Source organism: Haliotis asinina, chromosome 7 (assembly GCF_037392515.1).
Source record: "Haliotis asinina isolate JCU_RB_2024 chromosome 7, JCU_Hal_asi_v2, whole genome shotgun sequence".
Classification (NCBI taxonomy): Eukaryota; Metazoa; Mollusca; class Gastropoda; order Lepetellida; family Haliotidae; genus Haliotis; species Haliotis asinina.
The window spans coordinates 12,870,105-12,885,307 of record NC_090286.1 but is presented as its reverse complement, the minus strand read 5'-3'; the positions used below and the strand labels follow the sequence as shown (position 1 = coordinate 12,885,307).

At 40.0% G+C, this 15,203-nt stretch overlaps 1 protein-coding gene across 1 annotated transcript in view; it reads left to right on the top strand.

Annotated features, from left to right (window-relative positions):
- The window catches only part of LOC137291626 (KICSTOR complex protein SZT2-like), a 114,771-nt gene that overhangs the window by 14,352 nt on the left and 85,216 nt on the right, over positions 1–15,203 (top strand). The window contains exons 5-13 of the mRNA XM_067823033.1: positions 2,146–2,238; positions 2,650–2,784; positions 3,555–3,708; positions 10,146–10,363; positions 10,683–10,816; positions 11,349–11,503; positions 11,854–11,950; positions 12,688–12,819; positions 14,113–14,274. Coding sequence (XP_067679134.1) covers positions 2,146–2,238; positions 2,650–2,784; positions 3,555–3,708; positions 10,146–10,363; positions 10,683–10,816; positions 11,349–11,503; positions 11,854–11,950; positions 12,688–12,819; positions 14,113–14,274 — 1,280 coding nt within the window. The remainder of the gene's footprint in view (positions 1–2,145; positions 2,239–2,649; positions 2,785–3,554; positions 3,709–10,145; positions 10,364–10,682; positions 10,817–11,348; positions 11,504–11,853; positions 11,951–12,687; positions 12,820–14,112; positions 14,275–15,203) is intronic.

Here is a 15,203-nt window from a genome sequence, read left to right as displayed (position 1 = left end):
TTAATGAATAAGACCAAGTACATCGTTCACTATCGCAACCTACAGCTGTACCTGTCGTTGGGTATGAGGCTGACCAAAATACACAGGGTGCTCATGTTCGACCAGAGCCCATGGATGGAGCCCTACATCAGAATGAACACAGACCTACGAAAAAAAGCCACCAGTGATTTTGAGAAAAATCTCTACAAGCTCATGAACAACTCGGTGTTTGGTAAGACTATGGAGAACCTGAGGAAACGCGTGACCGTGAAGCTGGTTCGGTCGAGTGAGGAAGACAAGCTCAGGAGATTGATAGCCAGTCCGGCATTCAACCGTAGTAAGATATTCACAGACAACCTGGTTGCCCTACACATGAAGAAAAGCCACATAAAATTCAACCGGCCTGTTTACGTGGGGATGAGCATCCTCGATTTATCCAAACACCTGATGTACGACTTTTACTACAACGAGCTCAAGAAACAGTACGGCGACAGGTGTGAAGTGCTGTACACTGACACGGATTCCCTGCTGATGGAGATTCGAACCGAGGACGTGTACGAGGACATGAAAAAACACCTCGATTTATACGACACCAGCGACTACCCTAAGACCCATGCCATACACAGTACGGTAAATAAAAAGGTCCTAGGTAAGATGAAGGATGAGTGTGCTGGCACGCCCATAGCCGAGTACATAGGTTTGAGACCTAAGATGTACTCCATACTGAAAGCCGACAATAGTGAGATCCGGAAGGCTAAGGGGGTTAAGAAGTATGTGGTGAAACAACACATCAAACACGCCAGATTCAAGGAAGCCCTGTTCAAGACCCGTACCTTTAGACATAAAATGAACACACTTAGAAGTGATGGACATAAGATATACGGACTGACTATAAACAAGACGTCCCTGTCGCCTATGGACACGAAACGTTGGATAGCTATTGATGGGATAAACACATACGCGTATGGACATGAAAAAATTTGAGGCTATTTACTACAGCCCGCGTGGGTACTGGAAAGGAGCTAGCGCAGTAGATAAGCTAGCTAAAATAGCGCGAGTACCCCCGGAGGAAGCCAAAGCGTGGCTTGAAAAACAAGCCCTGTGGCAGATCTATTTGCCGGCACCACGCTACGTGCCTAGAAGGAGGTTCGGTATTAACATACCTAATAGCGTTCACCAGGCAGACCTACTGTTCCTACCCCACGACAAGAGGTACAAGTATGCCTTAACCGTAGTGGACGTAGCCAGTCGTTACAAGGAAGCCGAACCCTTGACCACGAAAGATTCGGCCCAGGTAGCCAGAGGATTCGAACGCATATACAAACGCAGTCCACTGACGTGGCCAACAGAGCTGCAAGTTGACCCCGGACGGGAGTTCATGGGTGCCGTGTCACAACTGCTAGCCAAACACGATACAAAGGTCAGGCGTGGCACGGCCGGAGCCCATCGCAGCCAAGCCATAGTTGAAAGATTTAATAGGACTTTGGCTGAGCGCTTGTTCGGCTATCAATATGCTAGGGAGATGGCCACCCCTGGAAAACGATCGACTGAATGGGTCACGAGGTTACCCAAGGTGGTGTTGGCAATCAACCATGAAGTCACCCGTCTCACCGGTAAGAAACTGGCAGACGCTATCAAACTAAAATCAATAGTTGCAGAGTCGGCTGCTCCATTGCGTGGGAAGGAGAAACAGATACCAGATAGGGCCCTAGTGAGGTATCTATACCAGCCGGGGGAACACGAGGGTGATAGCCGTAAGCGGGCCACCGATCCTATATGGTCAGTCAAAACTTACAACATAGATAAAGTGGATATGAAAGCCGACGAACCTAACTTGTACTACTTGAGGGATGGGCCGGGTAGGGGGTTTGTAAGAGAAGAATTATTGATCGTACCGTACGGCACAGTGTTACCTCCAACACACGTTAAGTAGTAGGGGTAATAGTAGCAAGAGCTAAGGGCCCAACCAAAGCCTTATTTAGTAAATAAGGCTTTGTAGAGACATTTCTTGAAAGTGGTCCAGAACTGTCATTGTATATACTACTATACACATTTTACAGTTGTGATTTTTCACAGTTGAATATTGTATCCTGATATCTATATCAGTGCTTTGTGAAGTTTTTCATGCATATTATATTACTGTATTAACCTTAAGTACTTGCACAGTTTCAGATTCCAGGAAGCAGTATTGTGTTCACACCTGAGCTGTTTGTGACTGTTGTGGTCCACACTCCTCTGGTATTGTCTAAAACCAACCAGGTATGTCACAGTACTGCCTTAGATTAGGGATGCTTGTGTCTGTAAGTTTTTATCATCTTCCAAGATGAAGGGAGGGATGTGCAATCTATTGTGTACTGTACTGTATGCCCTTTATTACATGGTAAGACAAATTCCTCTCTAACATGTGACGGTTCTGGCTCAGGTGGTCGGAATCGCTGACTTGGTTGACACATCTTATCGTATCCCAAGTGCGTAGATCAGTGCTAATGCTGTTGATCACTGGACTGTCTGGTTCAGACTTGATTATTTACAGACCACCACCATAGTGTTGGAATATTGTTAAGTGTGGCATGAAACAACCAAACCAAACCAAACCAAACAAACAAATTTCTCATATGTGTTGAAGAAAAATCTGCATCTGACATTTTACATTGGAAATCTGTCCACCAGACTCTAGTGCAAGGCATGCGAGTGAATGTGAAGAATGTAGAGGACTTCCTGGCTGTAGTACAGAGGGAGCTGGACAGCTTCGAGTATGCCCTGTGTCAGACCTTCTATAGGTCCTTGGACATCAGTCAGAACAAGGTTAGTGTCCACATCACATCAATGATACATCATTGTCTGGTGAGTGTATTCTGGTCAAGGTCACTGACTGCTGAGTATATCCTGATCAAAGTCACTGTTAGGTCAGTGTACCCAGACCAAGGTCACTGTCAGGTGAAATTATCCAGCCCAAGTTCTCTGCCATTTGAGTGTATCCTGATAAAGGTGAGTGTTAGGTGAGTGTATCCTGACCAAGGTCAGTGTTAGGTCAGTGTATCCAGACCAAGGTCAGTGTTAGGTGAGTGTATCCAGCCCAAGTTCTCTGTCAGGTAATTTTATCCAGACCAAGGTCAGTGTCAGCTGAGTGTATCCTGACTGAGGTCAGTGTTACGTTACTGTGCCCAGACCAAGGAAACTAACAGGTGAGTGTATTCTGACCAAGGTCAGTATTATGTGAGCGTATCCTGACCAAGGTCATTGTCAGATGAGTGTATCCAGACCAAGGTGTTTGTCAGGTGAGTGTATCCTGACCAGGTCACTTTTAGGTAAATGAGTCCAGATCACAGTCACTGTTAACTTGAAGGTAAGCTTAGTTAGTCCATAGTATGATCACTGTTTTAGTGTGCCCAAGACTTTGTCCTTGTCAGTTTGGTGTCAACAGAGTAAGGTCACTTACATCCCAGTTTTTTTGTGCAAGCAATATCTTGTTAATTTTGTAAGATTTTAATTCCAAAACTTCCAAATTCCTAACCAACACAAGCATTCTTTCATCATTTGCAGGAATATAGTGTTTGACTAAAAATATTTGTTAGATCTTAGAACAGTACCCAGAAGCCCTGGAAGATGAGAGTGAGAAGCTTGACCTGAGGAAGTCAGACCTGATCAGCAGCCCAGAGGCCGGCTTCATCAACATGATGAGATATGGAATCCTGGCTCTACAGCTGCTGCCAGATAACTCCAGTGCTGGTATGTAACCTTAACTCATTCACTTATGAAATCTCTTTTACCTATGGCAACCAAGGGCAGAACAGACCATCAGGATGCCATGCTTGTGGCACAGGTGGTCAGAATCACACTGAGAGTCTATTTTTTTGTTACTTCTGGAAAATTAATATAAACTGGAAGAAATATTTTACACAAAATGTCACCTTTGCATCTTTGACATCAAATACACTGAAACGTTAATATACATTTGGTAAGAAAACACAATTAGGATTGCGATGGAATGTTTCTGTCTGTGTGATCAGCCCCATTCAGGGCATTCCAGATCATGGACAGTACAGGATTGACTGATTCCAAACCACACTGACACTGAATTTGTACAGCCCATCCAGTATTCTGGTGAACAAGTCAGATGATTACAAATTGTTTGCTTGCAGCTACTCTACATCCTCGACAGACCCATTTTGCTGTATTGCCTATGGAAAGCAAGTGTCCAGTCTATCATACCTTCGACTTGACATGTGTCCTTGTGTCTTTAGACTTACAAATAAGCATCAATGCAACGTTTATCTTAAACATTAGGCAGCTGATCCTGTTGTAATGGGGTAGCATCATTATGGCTATGCAACCCCACCATCTTGGGAATGGAAAGATGATAAGACGTTACAACCACACCAACATACTGACACCCTGTGTTGTCCCATTTGCAGGATGTGTTGATCAACAAATATGCTCATGTTCACCATACAAAAATTATTTCTGATCACCCCCGGATCACCCCCGGATCATATACGGATACCGATGCAAATTAGACAGGTCATATGCAAATTTTAGGGACTACTTTCACCGTGTAAACAAACATGGCGTCAATGGTGTGTGATCATGTCGGGATTGTCTGCCGTGGTTACGGTACTGTCAGTCCTTTGATCCCAGAAAATTTGTGCCTGGTTATGATGGATTGAGAAGATTATGAAGCGAATATAGAAATCCATAGGCTTGCGAAGATACCAAAGACAGTTTCTCGACCGACTGTCAGTGTTTTATTGAGAGGATGGCATAGGAATCTAGGTGCACAATGTCATGCGAACATTCAGTGTATTTGGCGTTCAAAAGAAATTGAAATTGAAATTTTCTGAAATTCCACACAAATTTTTTTTCAAACATAAGCTGATTTGTTGACAACAATGCGTTCTTTAACATAAATCTTACTGGGAACTAGATGACGTAACACACTCAAATGAGTGATCAGTACAAACTTGCGTCACCAAGCTTGTGACGTCACATATTGCTACGCACATATTTGTGACGTCATAGATCTGCAGGCACATCCCATGAAATTTAGTTTCATGATCTGCAGCAAATGAAATCGTATTTTTGTAGAATTATAAAGTAAGAATGACATTGTATGACAAATAGGTTATCACGCTTGTGTGCTTCGGGATGGTGAATATCCTGCATTAGGAATAAACACTATGTATTTACAATGTTTATTCCTAATGCAGGATATTAACCATCCCCAAACACACTAGTGTGATAACCTATATATATCTCAAATGTAGACATTTAGACTATCATTTATTTTGGTTGTGTCAAACTAGAAAGAAGTGTTCAAAATCACATCAAGGAATGTGCTGAACAGAGCAAATGATTACTGGTAGCTTGGCAACAATGCATAAGCAGAAATAGGTTTTCCCACATTCAAAGATTATGTAAGTTCAAAGGCCTAAGTCTTGTAGTGCATTCTGAGAATATTGGAATAAATCTTATGCCTGTAATCATAAAACTACTATGATATGTAGCAGGCATTTCTCTGGTGATACTGAGAAATGGATATGCCTGACCTCTGACAATAATGTTTACCACATTTCCTTGATAATGGCATGTGGATCCCTTCAATTTTGTCAATTCAGATTGTTTGGCAAAAGTTCACATATATGAATAAATATCATTGTTTGATGACTGTGAGAAGAGGGTTTGGGTATGAGGACAGTGTGGATAAAAGCAACACTCCCACATGTACCAAACTCCAAAACCCAAAAATTGACTGGTAATTTGAAATGTTCAGGACACCTGCACTTTATGGGTCCCTGCCATCGGCAATTATCCCTACCCCTACCCCTAACCCTTACCCTAACTTCCAGGGACCTGTAAAGTGCAGTCTGAACTTAAGTATTTATTTTAAAGTTGATATTACTTTTTACCAGTGCACCTACAGAATACTGGATAACTACCAGCCATATTGTGTAGTGTCACGTCTTCCTAACCCTAACCTTTAACCTTACCGTATCCATAATCCATACTGTAACCCGAACTCTAAACCTTACACTAACTCTACCAAAAGTAAACCACTTTCAAAGATGGCGGAAGGTAGCCAGTATTCTGTAGTCTTACCCATTTTACCCTTCATAAAATAGGACAGACATTTTGTATTTTTTTGGTCATGTGCAGAACCATAACATGCTAGTTACTCAAGAAATTTCAAAGCTCAAACGTGATTATAACTGTTCACAAGTCTATGGGACCATGTAATATCCCCAGTGTTGTAAGTGAACATGTGTGTGTCCCTTGTTGCCAGGACAGAAATTACCTGAACACACACCCAAATTGTTAAAGTACAGATGGATTGAATACAACCAAAAAATTTCTACGGTTAACTGTGAGTGGGAGATATAGAATCTGCATACAGCCAAGGTTTATTAATTAACTCGCTCATCTTTTTGTGTTCCAAAAATGACTGTTCCCACACCAGCTACCCCTGTAGGTTTCCTGTTGAAAATCTAAGGGGTATAACTCTGGCTGGCAAATGTCAATGCTTTGAAATGATATGCTTGGAATCACTCTGTTGAAGTCACTCCATGTCTGCATTATTTTCGTCTTTTGTTTGTCAGATTCTCTTTCTTATGTTGACTATTTTATAACTTCTCTACACAACATACATACACACACATGCATGCACACACACTCACATTCACACACATGCACATACATACGGTTATTTGTTTCTTTAAAGGTAAACATAAATGTGTAAATAAGCTGATAGTAACACAACGTATAGGTAACACTAGCACATGATGACTTTATCTTATGTTTGTTCTACCTTATGGTAACATAACCAGATAGTAACGCAACCTATAGGTAACACTAGCACATGATGACTTTATCTTATATTTGTTCTACCTTATGGTAACATAACCAGATAGTAACACAACGTATAGGTAACACTAGCACATGATGACTTTATCTTATGTTTGTTCTACCTTATGGTAACATAACCAGATAGTAACACAACGTATAGGTAACACTAGCACATGATGACTTTATCTTATGTTTGTTCTACCTTATGGTAACATAACCAGATAGTAACACAACGTATAGGTAACACTAGCACATGATGACTTTATCTTATGTTTGTTCTACCTTATGGTAACATAACCAGATAGTAACACAACGTATAGGTAACACTAGCACATGATGACTTTATCTTATGTTTGTTCTACCTTATGGTAACATAACCAGATAGTAACACAACGTATAGGTAACACTAGCACATGATGACTTTATCTTATGTTTGTTCTACCTTATGGTAACATAACCAGATAGTAACACAACGTATAGGTAACACTAGCACATGATGACTTTATCTTATCTTTGTTCTACCTTATGGTAACATAACCAGATAGTAACACCATGTATATGTAACACTAGCACATGATGACTTTATCTTATGTTTGTTCTACCTTATGGTAACATAACCAGATAGTAACACAACGTATAGGTAACACTAGCACATGATGACTTTATCTTATGTTTGTTCTACCTTATGGTAACATAACCAGATAGTAACACCATGTATAGGTAACACTAGCACATGATGACTTTATCTTATGTTTGTTCTACCTTATGGTAACATAACCAGATAGTAACACCATGTATAGGTAACACTAGCACATGATGACTTTATCTTATATTTGTTCTACCTTATGGTAACATAACCAGATAGTAACACAACGTATAGGTAACACTAGCACATGATGACTTTATCTTATGTTTGTTCTACCTAATGGTAACATAACCAGATAGTAACACAACGTATAGGTAACACTAGCACATGATGACTTTATCTTATGTTTGTTCTACCTTATGGTAGCATAACCAGATAGTAACACAACCTATAGGTAACACTAGCACATGATGACTTTATCTTATGTTTGTTCTACCTTATGGTAACATAACCAGATAGTAACGCAACCTATAGGTAACACTAGCACATGATGACTTTATCTTATGTTTGTTCTACCTTATGGTAACATAACCAGATAGTAACACAACGTATAGGTAACACTAGCACATGATGACTTTATCTTATGTTTGTTCTACCTTATGGTAGCATAACCAGATAGTAACACAACCTATAGGTAACACTAGCACATGATGACTTTATCTTATGTTTGTTCTACCTTATGGTAACATAACCAGATAGTAACACAACCTATAGGTAACACTAGCACATGATGACTTTATCTTATGTTTGTTCTACCTTATGGTAACATAACCAGATAGTAACACAACGTATAGGTAACACTAGCACATGATGACTTTATCTTATGTTTGTTCTACCTTATGGTAGCATAACCAGATAGTAACACAACCTATAGGTAACACTAGCACATGATGACTTTATCTTATGTTTGTTCTACCTTATGGTAACATAACCAGATAGTAACACAACCTATAGGTAACACTAGCACATGATGACTTTATCTTATGTTTGTTCTACCTTATGGTAACATAACCAGATAGTAACACAACGTATAGGTAACACTAGCACATGATGACTTTATCTTATGTTTGTTCTACCTTATGGTAGCATAACCAGATAGTAACACAACGTATAGGTAACACTAGCACATGATGACTTTATCTTATGTTTGTTCTACCTTATGGTAACATAACCAGATAGTAACACAACGTATAGGTAACACTAGCACATGATGACTTTATCTTATGTTTGTTCTACCTTATGGTAACATAACCAGATAGTAACACAACGTATAGGTAACACTAGCACATGATGACTTTATCTTATGTTTGTTCTACCTTATGGTAACATAACCAGATAGTAACACAACGTATAGGTAACACTAGCACATGATGACTTTATCTTATGTTTGTTCTACCTTATGGTAACATAACCAGATAGTAACACAACCTATAGGTAACACTAGCACATGATGACTTTATCTTATGTTTGTTCTACCTTATGGTAACATAACCAGATAGTAACACAACGTATAGGTAACACTAGCACATGATGACTTTATCTTATGTTTGTTCTACCTTATGGTAACATAACCAGATAGTAACACAACGTATAGGTAACACTAGCACATGATGACTTTATCTTATGTTTGTTCTACCTTATGGTAACATAACCAGATAGTAACACAACCTATAGGTAACACTAGCACATGATGACTTTATCTTATGTTTGTTCTACCTTATGGTAACATAACCAGATAGTAACACAACGTATAGGTAACACTAGCACATGATGACTTTATCTTATGTTTGTTCTACCTTATGGTAGCATAACCAGATAGTAACACAACCTATAGGTAACACTAGCACATGATGACTTTATCTTATGTTTGTTCTACCTTATGGTAACATAACCAGATAGTAACACAACCTATAGGTAACACTAGCACATGATGACTTTATCTTATATTTGTTCTACCTTATGGTAACATAACCAGATAGTAACACAACCTATAGGTAACACTAGCACATGATGACTTTATCTTATGTTTGTTCTACCTTATGGTAACATAACCAGATAGTAACACAACGTATAGGTAACACTAGCACATGATGACTTTATCTTATGTTTGTTCTACCTTATGGTAACATAACCAGATAGTAATGCAACCTATAGGTAACACTAGCACATGATGACGTTAACTCTGCCTGATGGTAACACTACCCAATGGTTACACTGGCTAAAGGTAATACTGCCAGATAGTATCACTACCTGAAGGTAACACAGCCTGATGGTAACACTAGCAGATGATGATATTATTTGCTGTTTGTATTACCTGATGGCAGCACCACCTGGAGGTAACCCATGTCTGGTGGTAACACTGCCTGATGGTGGCACTACCCAGATGGTGACACAACTAGATGGTAACACTGCCTGAAGGTAACACTACTAGATGGTAACAGTGCCTGTAGGTAACACTACCAGGTGTTAACACTGCCTGAAGGTAATACTACTAGATGGTGACACTGCTAGAAGGTAACCCTATCAGAAGTTAACACTGCCTGAGGGTATGACTTAAAGAAAGTGACAATACTTGATGGTAACGCTGCCTGAAGATAACAATACTTGATGGTAACGCTGCCTGAAGGTAACAATACTTGATGGTAACACTGCCTGAAGATAATGTTGCATTCTCTTCCAGGCATTATCATCCTGACTGATGGGATGGTGGGCCTGCCGGATGCCAACATCCTGGAGTCTCTGCTAACTCAGTTGAGGAACAGCACCATGGCGTGTTCCTTCATGAAAGTTGGCAGCTGTTCCCTTCACCAGCAGCTTGGCCATGTGCCCCACACAGAACTCATGCAATTCATCGCCACAGCAACATTTGGCGCCTACTTTGCATCATTTCCTGATCTGGTTAGTATATCAAAATATCTTCATTAAACACTGTATTTTGCTAAGTATTTTTTGACATTTTCAAAATGGATTTTGATGTGATAAATTAAAGTTCGACTCGCTTATAATTGGTCCTTTTCTTCTTCCTTATCCGCAGCGTATTATCAATAACAAGAATTATACTGTTTTTCTGTGAGATCTAGCTCACTTAATCTGGTCAATTTATGGTCTAAAGTTTGGTTATGTTGGCAAGATATCATGTATCAGTCTCAGAGTTTTCCATCTCTTGTTTGGGTTTGATGAGACAGTTTCAGCAAAGGTTGCTCCTTGATCATTTCAGCAACAGTGCAACAGCCTTGATGCCAATGTGTACCACCGAGCTCTATACTTCTGGAACTTTCAGAAAGGACTTGAAGGGTTCAAATATGAACTGACCCACCAAACCATCCCGGATTCCTTTGCAAGTATTCAGAAGTAAGAAAACTGGGAACTTGTGGACCTGATTGTGTTAGAATTTCATTTCTTCCTACTGAATTTCCACTGCATCAAACTATTTGACTGGCCCATAAAATATAGCATCTTGTCCCGACAGTCCAGTGATTAATTTCGTGAGAGTGTCTATCCATGCCACAGTCTCCTGATTCTCTCATAGGTAAAGGGTGATACCAGTGCTCTGCTACAGTCTCCTGACTTTGTCATCACCTTATCATAGGTAAAGGGTGATACCAGTGCCCTGCCACAGTCTCCTGACTTTCGCATCACCTTATCATAGGTACCAGACCCATGCTACAGAGAATCATCACCTTAGCATTTCAGTCTCCATAGTCAAATTGATTTGTTGCAAAGATACATTTCCTGGTAATGTAGTCAGTGAGTTTCCAAGGGTGGTAAATCATTAATACTTGCAGAAAAAAGAGTCCAGGCAAAAGTGTGAAATTATGTCATACCTGCAAGAGATTGATTCTTCCTCTTATGTGTGAGTCAATTTTGATGGTTGATGTTTCAGACAATTGTACGCTCATCCACTTGAGGGCCGAAGTGCAATGGCAGACATATTGCGGAAGAAACATTTAGAGAAGAATGTCATGGCCAATATAGCCAGTGTGTTGTCTGTTCGACTTCGAGAGGGATACACTATCAAGGATGTAGCTATCATGAAAGGTATGACTGACCCAAGGTACTGGGTGTCTTGTGTTACAGCTCTATACAGATCAAGGGTGTGAGATGGGCCCTACAGTAGACAATCGTTATAAGCAATTATAAGATTTTTATCAGTGGTGTATTTCAATAAAGTGCCTTTCTGGGTCCTGAGGTACTCTAAAAGTTGTGCCCTATAGGTGTTCAAGGAATATCCAATGATTAGTCTGAATCCCATTTTAGCCCTGATTATGATCCTTGGTCTTAAAGTTCATAAGTTGAAAACATCCAAGACGTTCCTGCCACGGTTAAACCCACACTCTTGAATGTGTGTACCAGATACACAATCCATGATATTGTTCTTTTTGTACCAGGTGGAACTCAGATAGATGTGAAGATGGTGTTACCGTGGCGTGACTATGTCCGGATTGAGTACTCGGCTGTATCATCATGGCCTTTAGACCCAAAAAAGTAAGCACTGACTTGGTGGGACCTGGGAGGTAAACATTATGGTTTCAGATTTACAAGTGGTTCTGAAGGCACAATGCTATATGCATCAGTGGAATCAACAATGGTATAGATACCACACCATGACACCATCTAGCTCCTCCACAGTCTACTATCTGGCTCCTCCACAGTCTACTATCTGGCTCCTCCACAGTCTACTATCTGGCTCCTCCACAGTCTACTATCTATCTCCTCTACAGTTTACTATCTGGCTGCTCCACAGTCTACTATCGGGCTCTACTATCTGGCTCCTCCACAGTCTACTATCTGGCTCCTCCACAGGCTGACATGCTGCAGTCTTGGTCATCCCAGCTCACTTATCACAACCTCTTACCTTTCCAAGCATCAAAACCACTGAAGCCCACCACCACCACCTTGTGTTCTATCAGTTCCACCAACGTCAACCACCATCCACTCACCCACCAAGCTTACCCATCAGCTGACATTGCCACACAGCACCACCTACCGTAGCTTGACTTTACAACCACCTCTCTTGTTGTTTGTGGCTGACTTGAAGCCTGTACATGGTCACTCACACCATTGTGACCAAAACAACCTAAAGTGTTATGTCTACATTCTGTAAAATGCTGAAATATTGAAGAATTCTTTTCCATTTTTATTACAAATCAAAGCAGTTAGTGTCTAAGATGATACCTGTCTCCCTGAAGCTGATATGTGGTATTTGTGTTGGTGCTCTCCAGGCAGCAGACGTATGTTGAGATTTGCCTTGAGGGGGAGTATGAGTTCCTCCATGAGATTACCTGTGCCAGACAGAGTGCCAAGAATGCCTACAGAACATTCAACATTAGGAAGTTCTGGCACATTCTGCAAAGGTGGGTTGAGAATCATATCCTGAGTTAGGTCCAAGTGCCTGTCACCTTGCTATTGATCACTGTGAGTCATCATGACTCACTTCATTCTGTTTGAGATCTGAACCACAGTTACCATCACAAAGAAGGATACAGTAGAATACTTTTATAACGAACACGGATATAACGAACTGACGGCTATAGCGAACTGTTTTAAAAGTCCCGAATAAACCACTATATGTTATTATATAAAAAAGTTGTGAATAACGAATTCTCTATAACGAACTTACCGGCTATAGTGAACTGATTTGCAATCCCCGCGCGTCTCGGGTAACACTAATTAACGATGTGAATAACGAACTGAGCGAACTCCCATCAGTGTCATTGCCAGTTAGCATTGCTCACTGTGAAATCCTTGACAGTTCCAGTTAACACTAATTAATGGTGTGAATAGTCATTTGAGCAAATTCAATCAGTGTCAATTAGCGGCGCTCACTTTGAAATCTGACCAATAAGTTAGACGTCAAAACACACTCCATTTTGTACACCTGTGTGAAGTTGTAGTTTGCATTATTAACCAGTCAGATTGCCATAAAGCCCGTCACTGACGACCTAGTTTTGTATACTTCCGGCACGACAACTCGGTCTTTGGCGATTTAGTAGAAAACGATAAGTGCATCCCCTCAAAAGGCCTGTGTATATGCCTCCCACATACATCAGAAATGTGGACAGAAGCTTTTGATACTTGTTAGACTTTTAAAATACGATATATTCAATGACGAGTGCGTAGTGACGAGTGACCTGTGTAAGATTACTGACTTTGTAGTGAAAAGAACGTAATATGAATGAAAGTACGAATAAACTGAGTAGGAATGTGTTGTACTGTAGAGTGTGTTTTACTGTTCTTTCAATGGATTTTTGCGAATAGCGAACTACAGATATAACAAACTAATTTCAGTGGTCCCTTGTAGTTCGTTATAAAACTATTTTACTGTATTATGTTTTTCTTTCAAGTGAAAAATATTGAATTGAAAAATTGCATCTCTGTGACAGTATTTTGTAGTAGGACCTATCGGTACTTTGTTTCCTCCTCAAAATTGTAAATGGTATTATTTTGACTGAGATTAAGCAAACAAAATTTGTGCATCTTCTGAAACCTTGGTGTTGTGTATTTAGATAATTTGTAATAAGAATTAGGAATGGACAGGGTCAAGGACACATGTTTTGTTGATCAGATGATCTGCCTGTGAATGAACAAAATCTAAAATGTGTTATTTTATTATTTGTATCCTGTACTAAGTGCATGATTTGTTTCAGACTGCGAGAGACAGATCAGCTACTGTCACATCTCCAGTCCTTCTCAACAACCTCGGTATACTACACTGTACCAGAGAGCATCAGAAATGGAGTGCCTCTTTTCTACCAGGCAGCTGACCAAGCCTCCACATCCCCCCTGCTCAACACTCAGCTACAGGCAAAGTAAGTCATCCTTGGTCTCTTAATAGTCTATGTTCAGTGTTCAACTGTTAATCATAAAGACTGCAGTCGCCTTGATTATGTCAGCATATAACAGTGTATGACAGTGTATGCCCGGTAGCCTGCTGCTTGCTAGTTATATGGCGGGCTTATAGCTTTATTTTATAGCCAGCCCTGTGGGCCAATTTTCCATGGGTGTATATTTTACCATGTCATTGACTAAGGGTGATATTTTGAAAATTGTTTACAATAGTGGAAGCTAGACGACATCTGTATGTATAGTTCATGATCAAGTTATGCTTAGTAAAATTTGCTTTTGCATATGTTTAAGTTTACCTCACTATAAGTAATTCTTTGATAACAGTATTTTAATACCTTACCTCTGTTTCCTGTTTTTAATACAAGGCTGGTTACATGTTCACAGGGCCAGCAACATTTTTCAGTTATCAGTCCTGAGGGTTTCTTGAATTTTTGGTAGTTTCATAAACTGCATATAAACATTAGTGAACCAGCCCTAGTATTTCAAAATATATGTAACAAATGAAGGCTTGGTTTCTGAGCACAAAGTTTCAAGGCACAAGATTGCATCTTTTGACATAAAGATGACATTTGTGCCCACTAGGTTGAAGCAGGGCTACTCACCTTTATGATGTGAAGTTCAAAGTTGTAATTTTGAAGAATGTTAAGGTGATTTTTCAACATAATGTTTAGATTATTTATCAATGTTTTGAACTTAACAATCCCACGATCCTTAGACTACAGCCATCTATAGTGAGAGTTGGTGAGCTCTGTTTATTTAAATGTAATAGTTTGTGATTTTTGTAGTAATTAACAACCAAAGTTTACTCAGTTAGTCAGTAAACACACAGTTTCGAGATTCAAGCAACATCAATAGTGAAAAATGTCAGCGTTACACGGTGCTCTGAATGCCT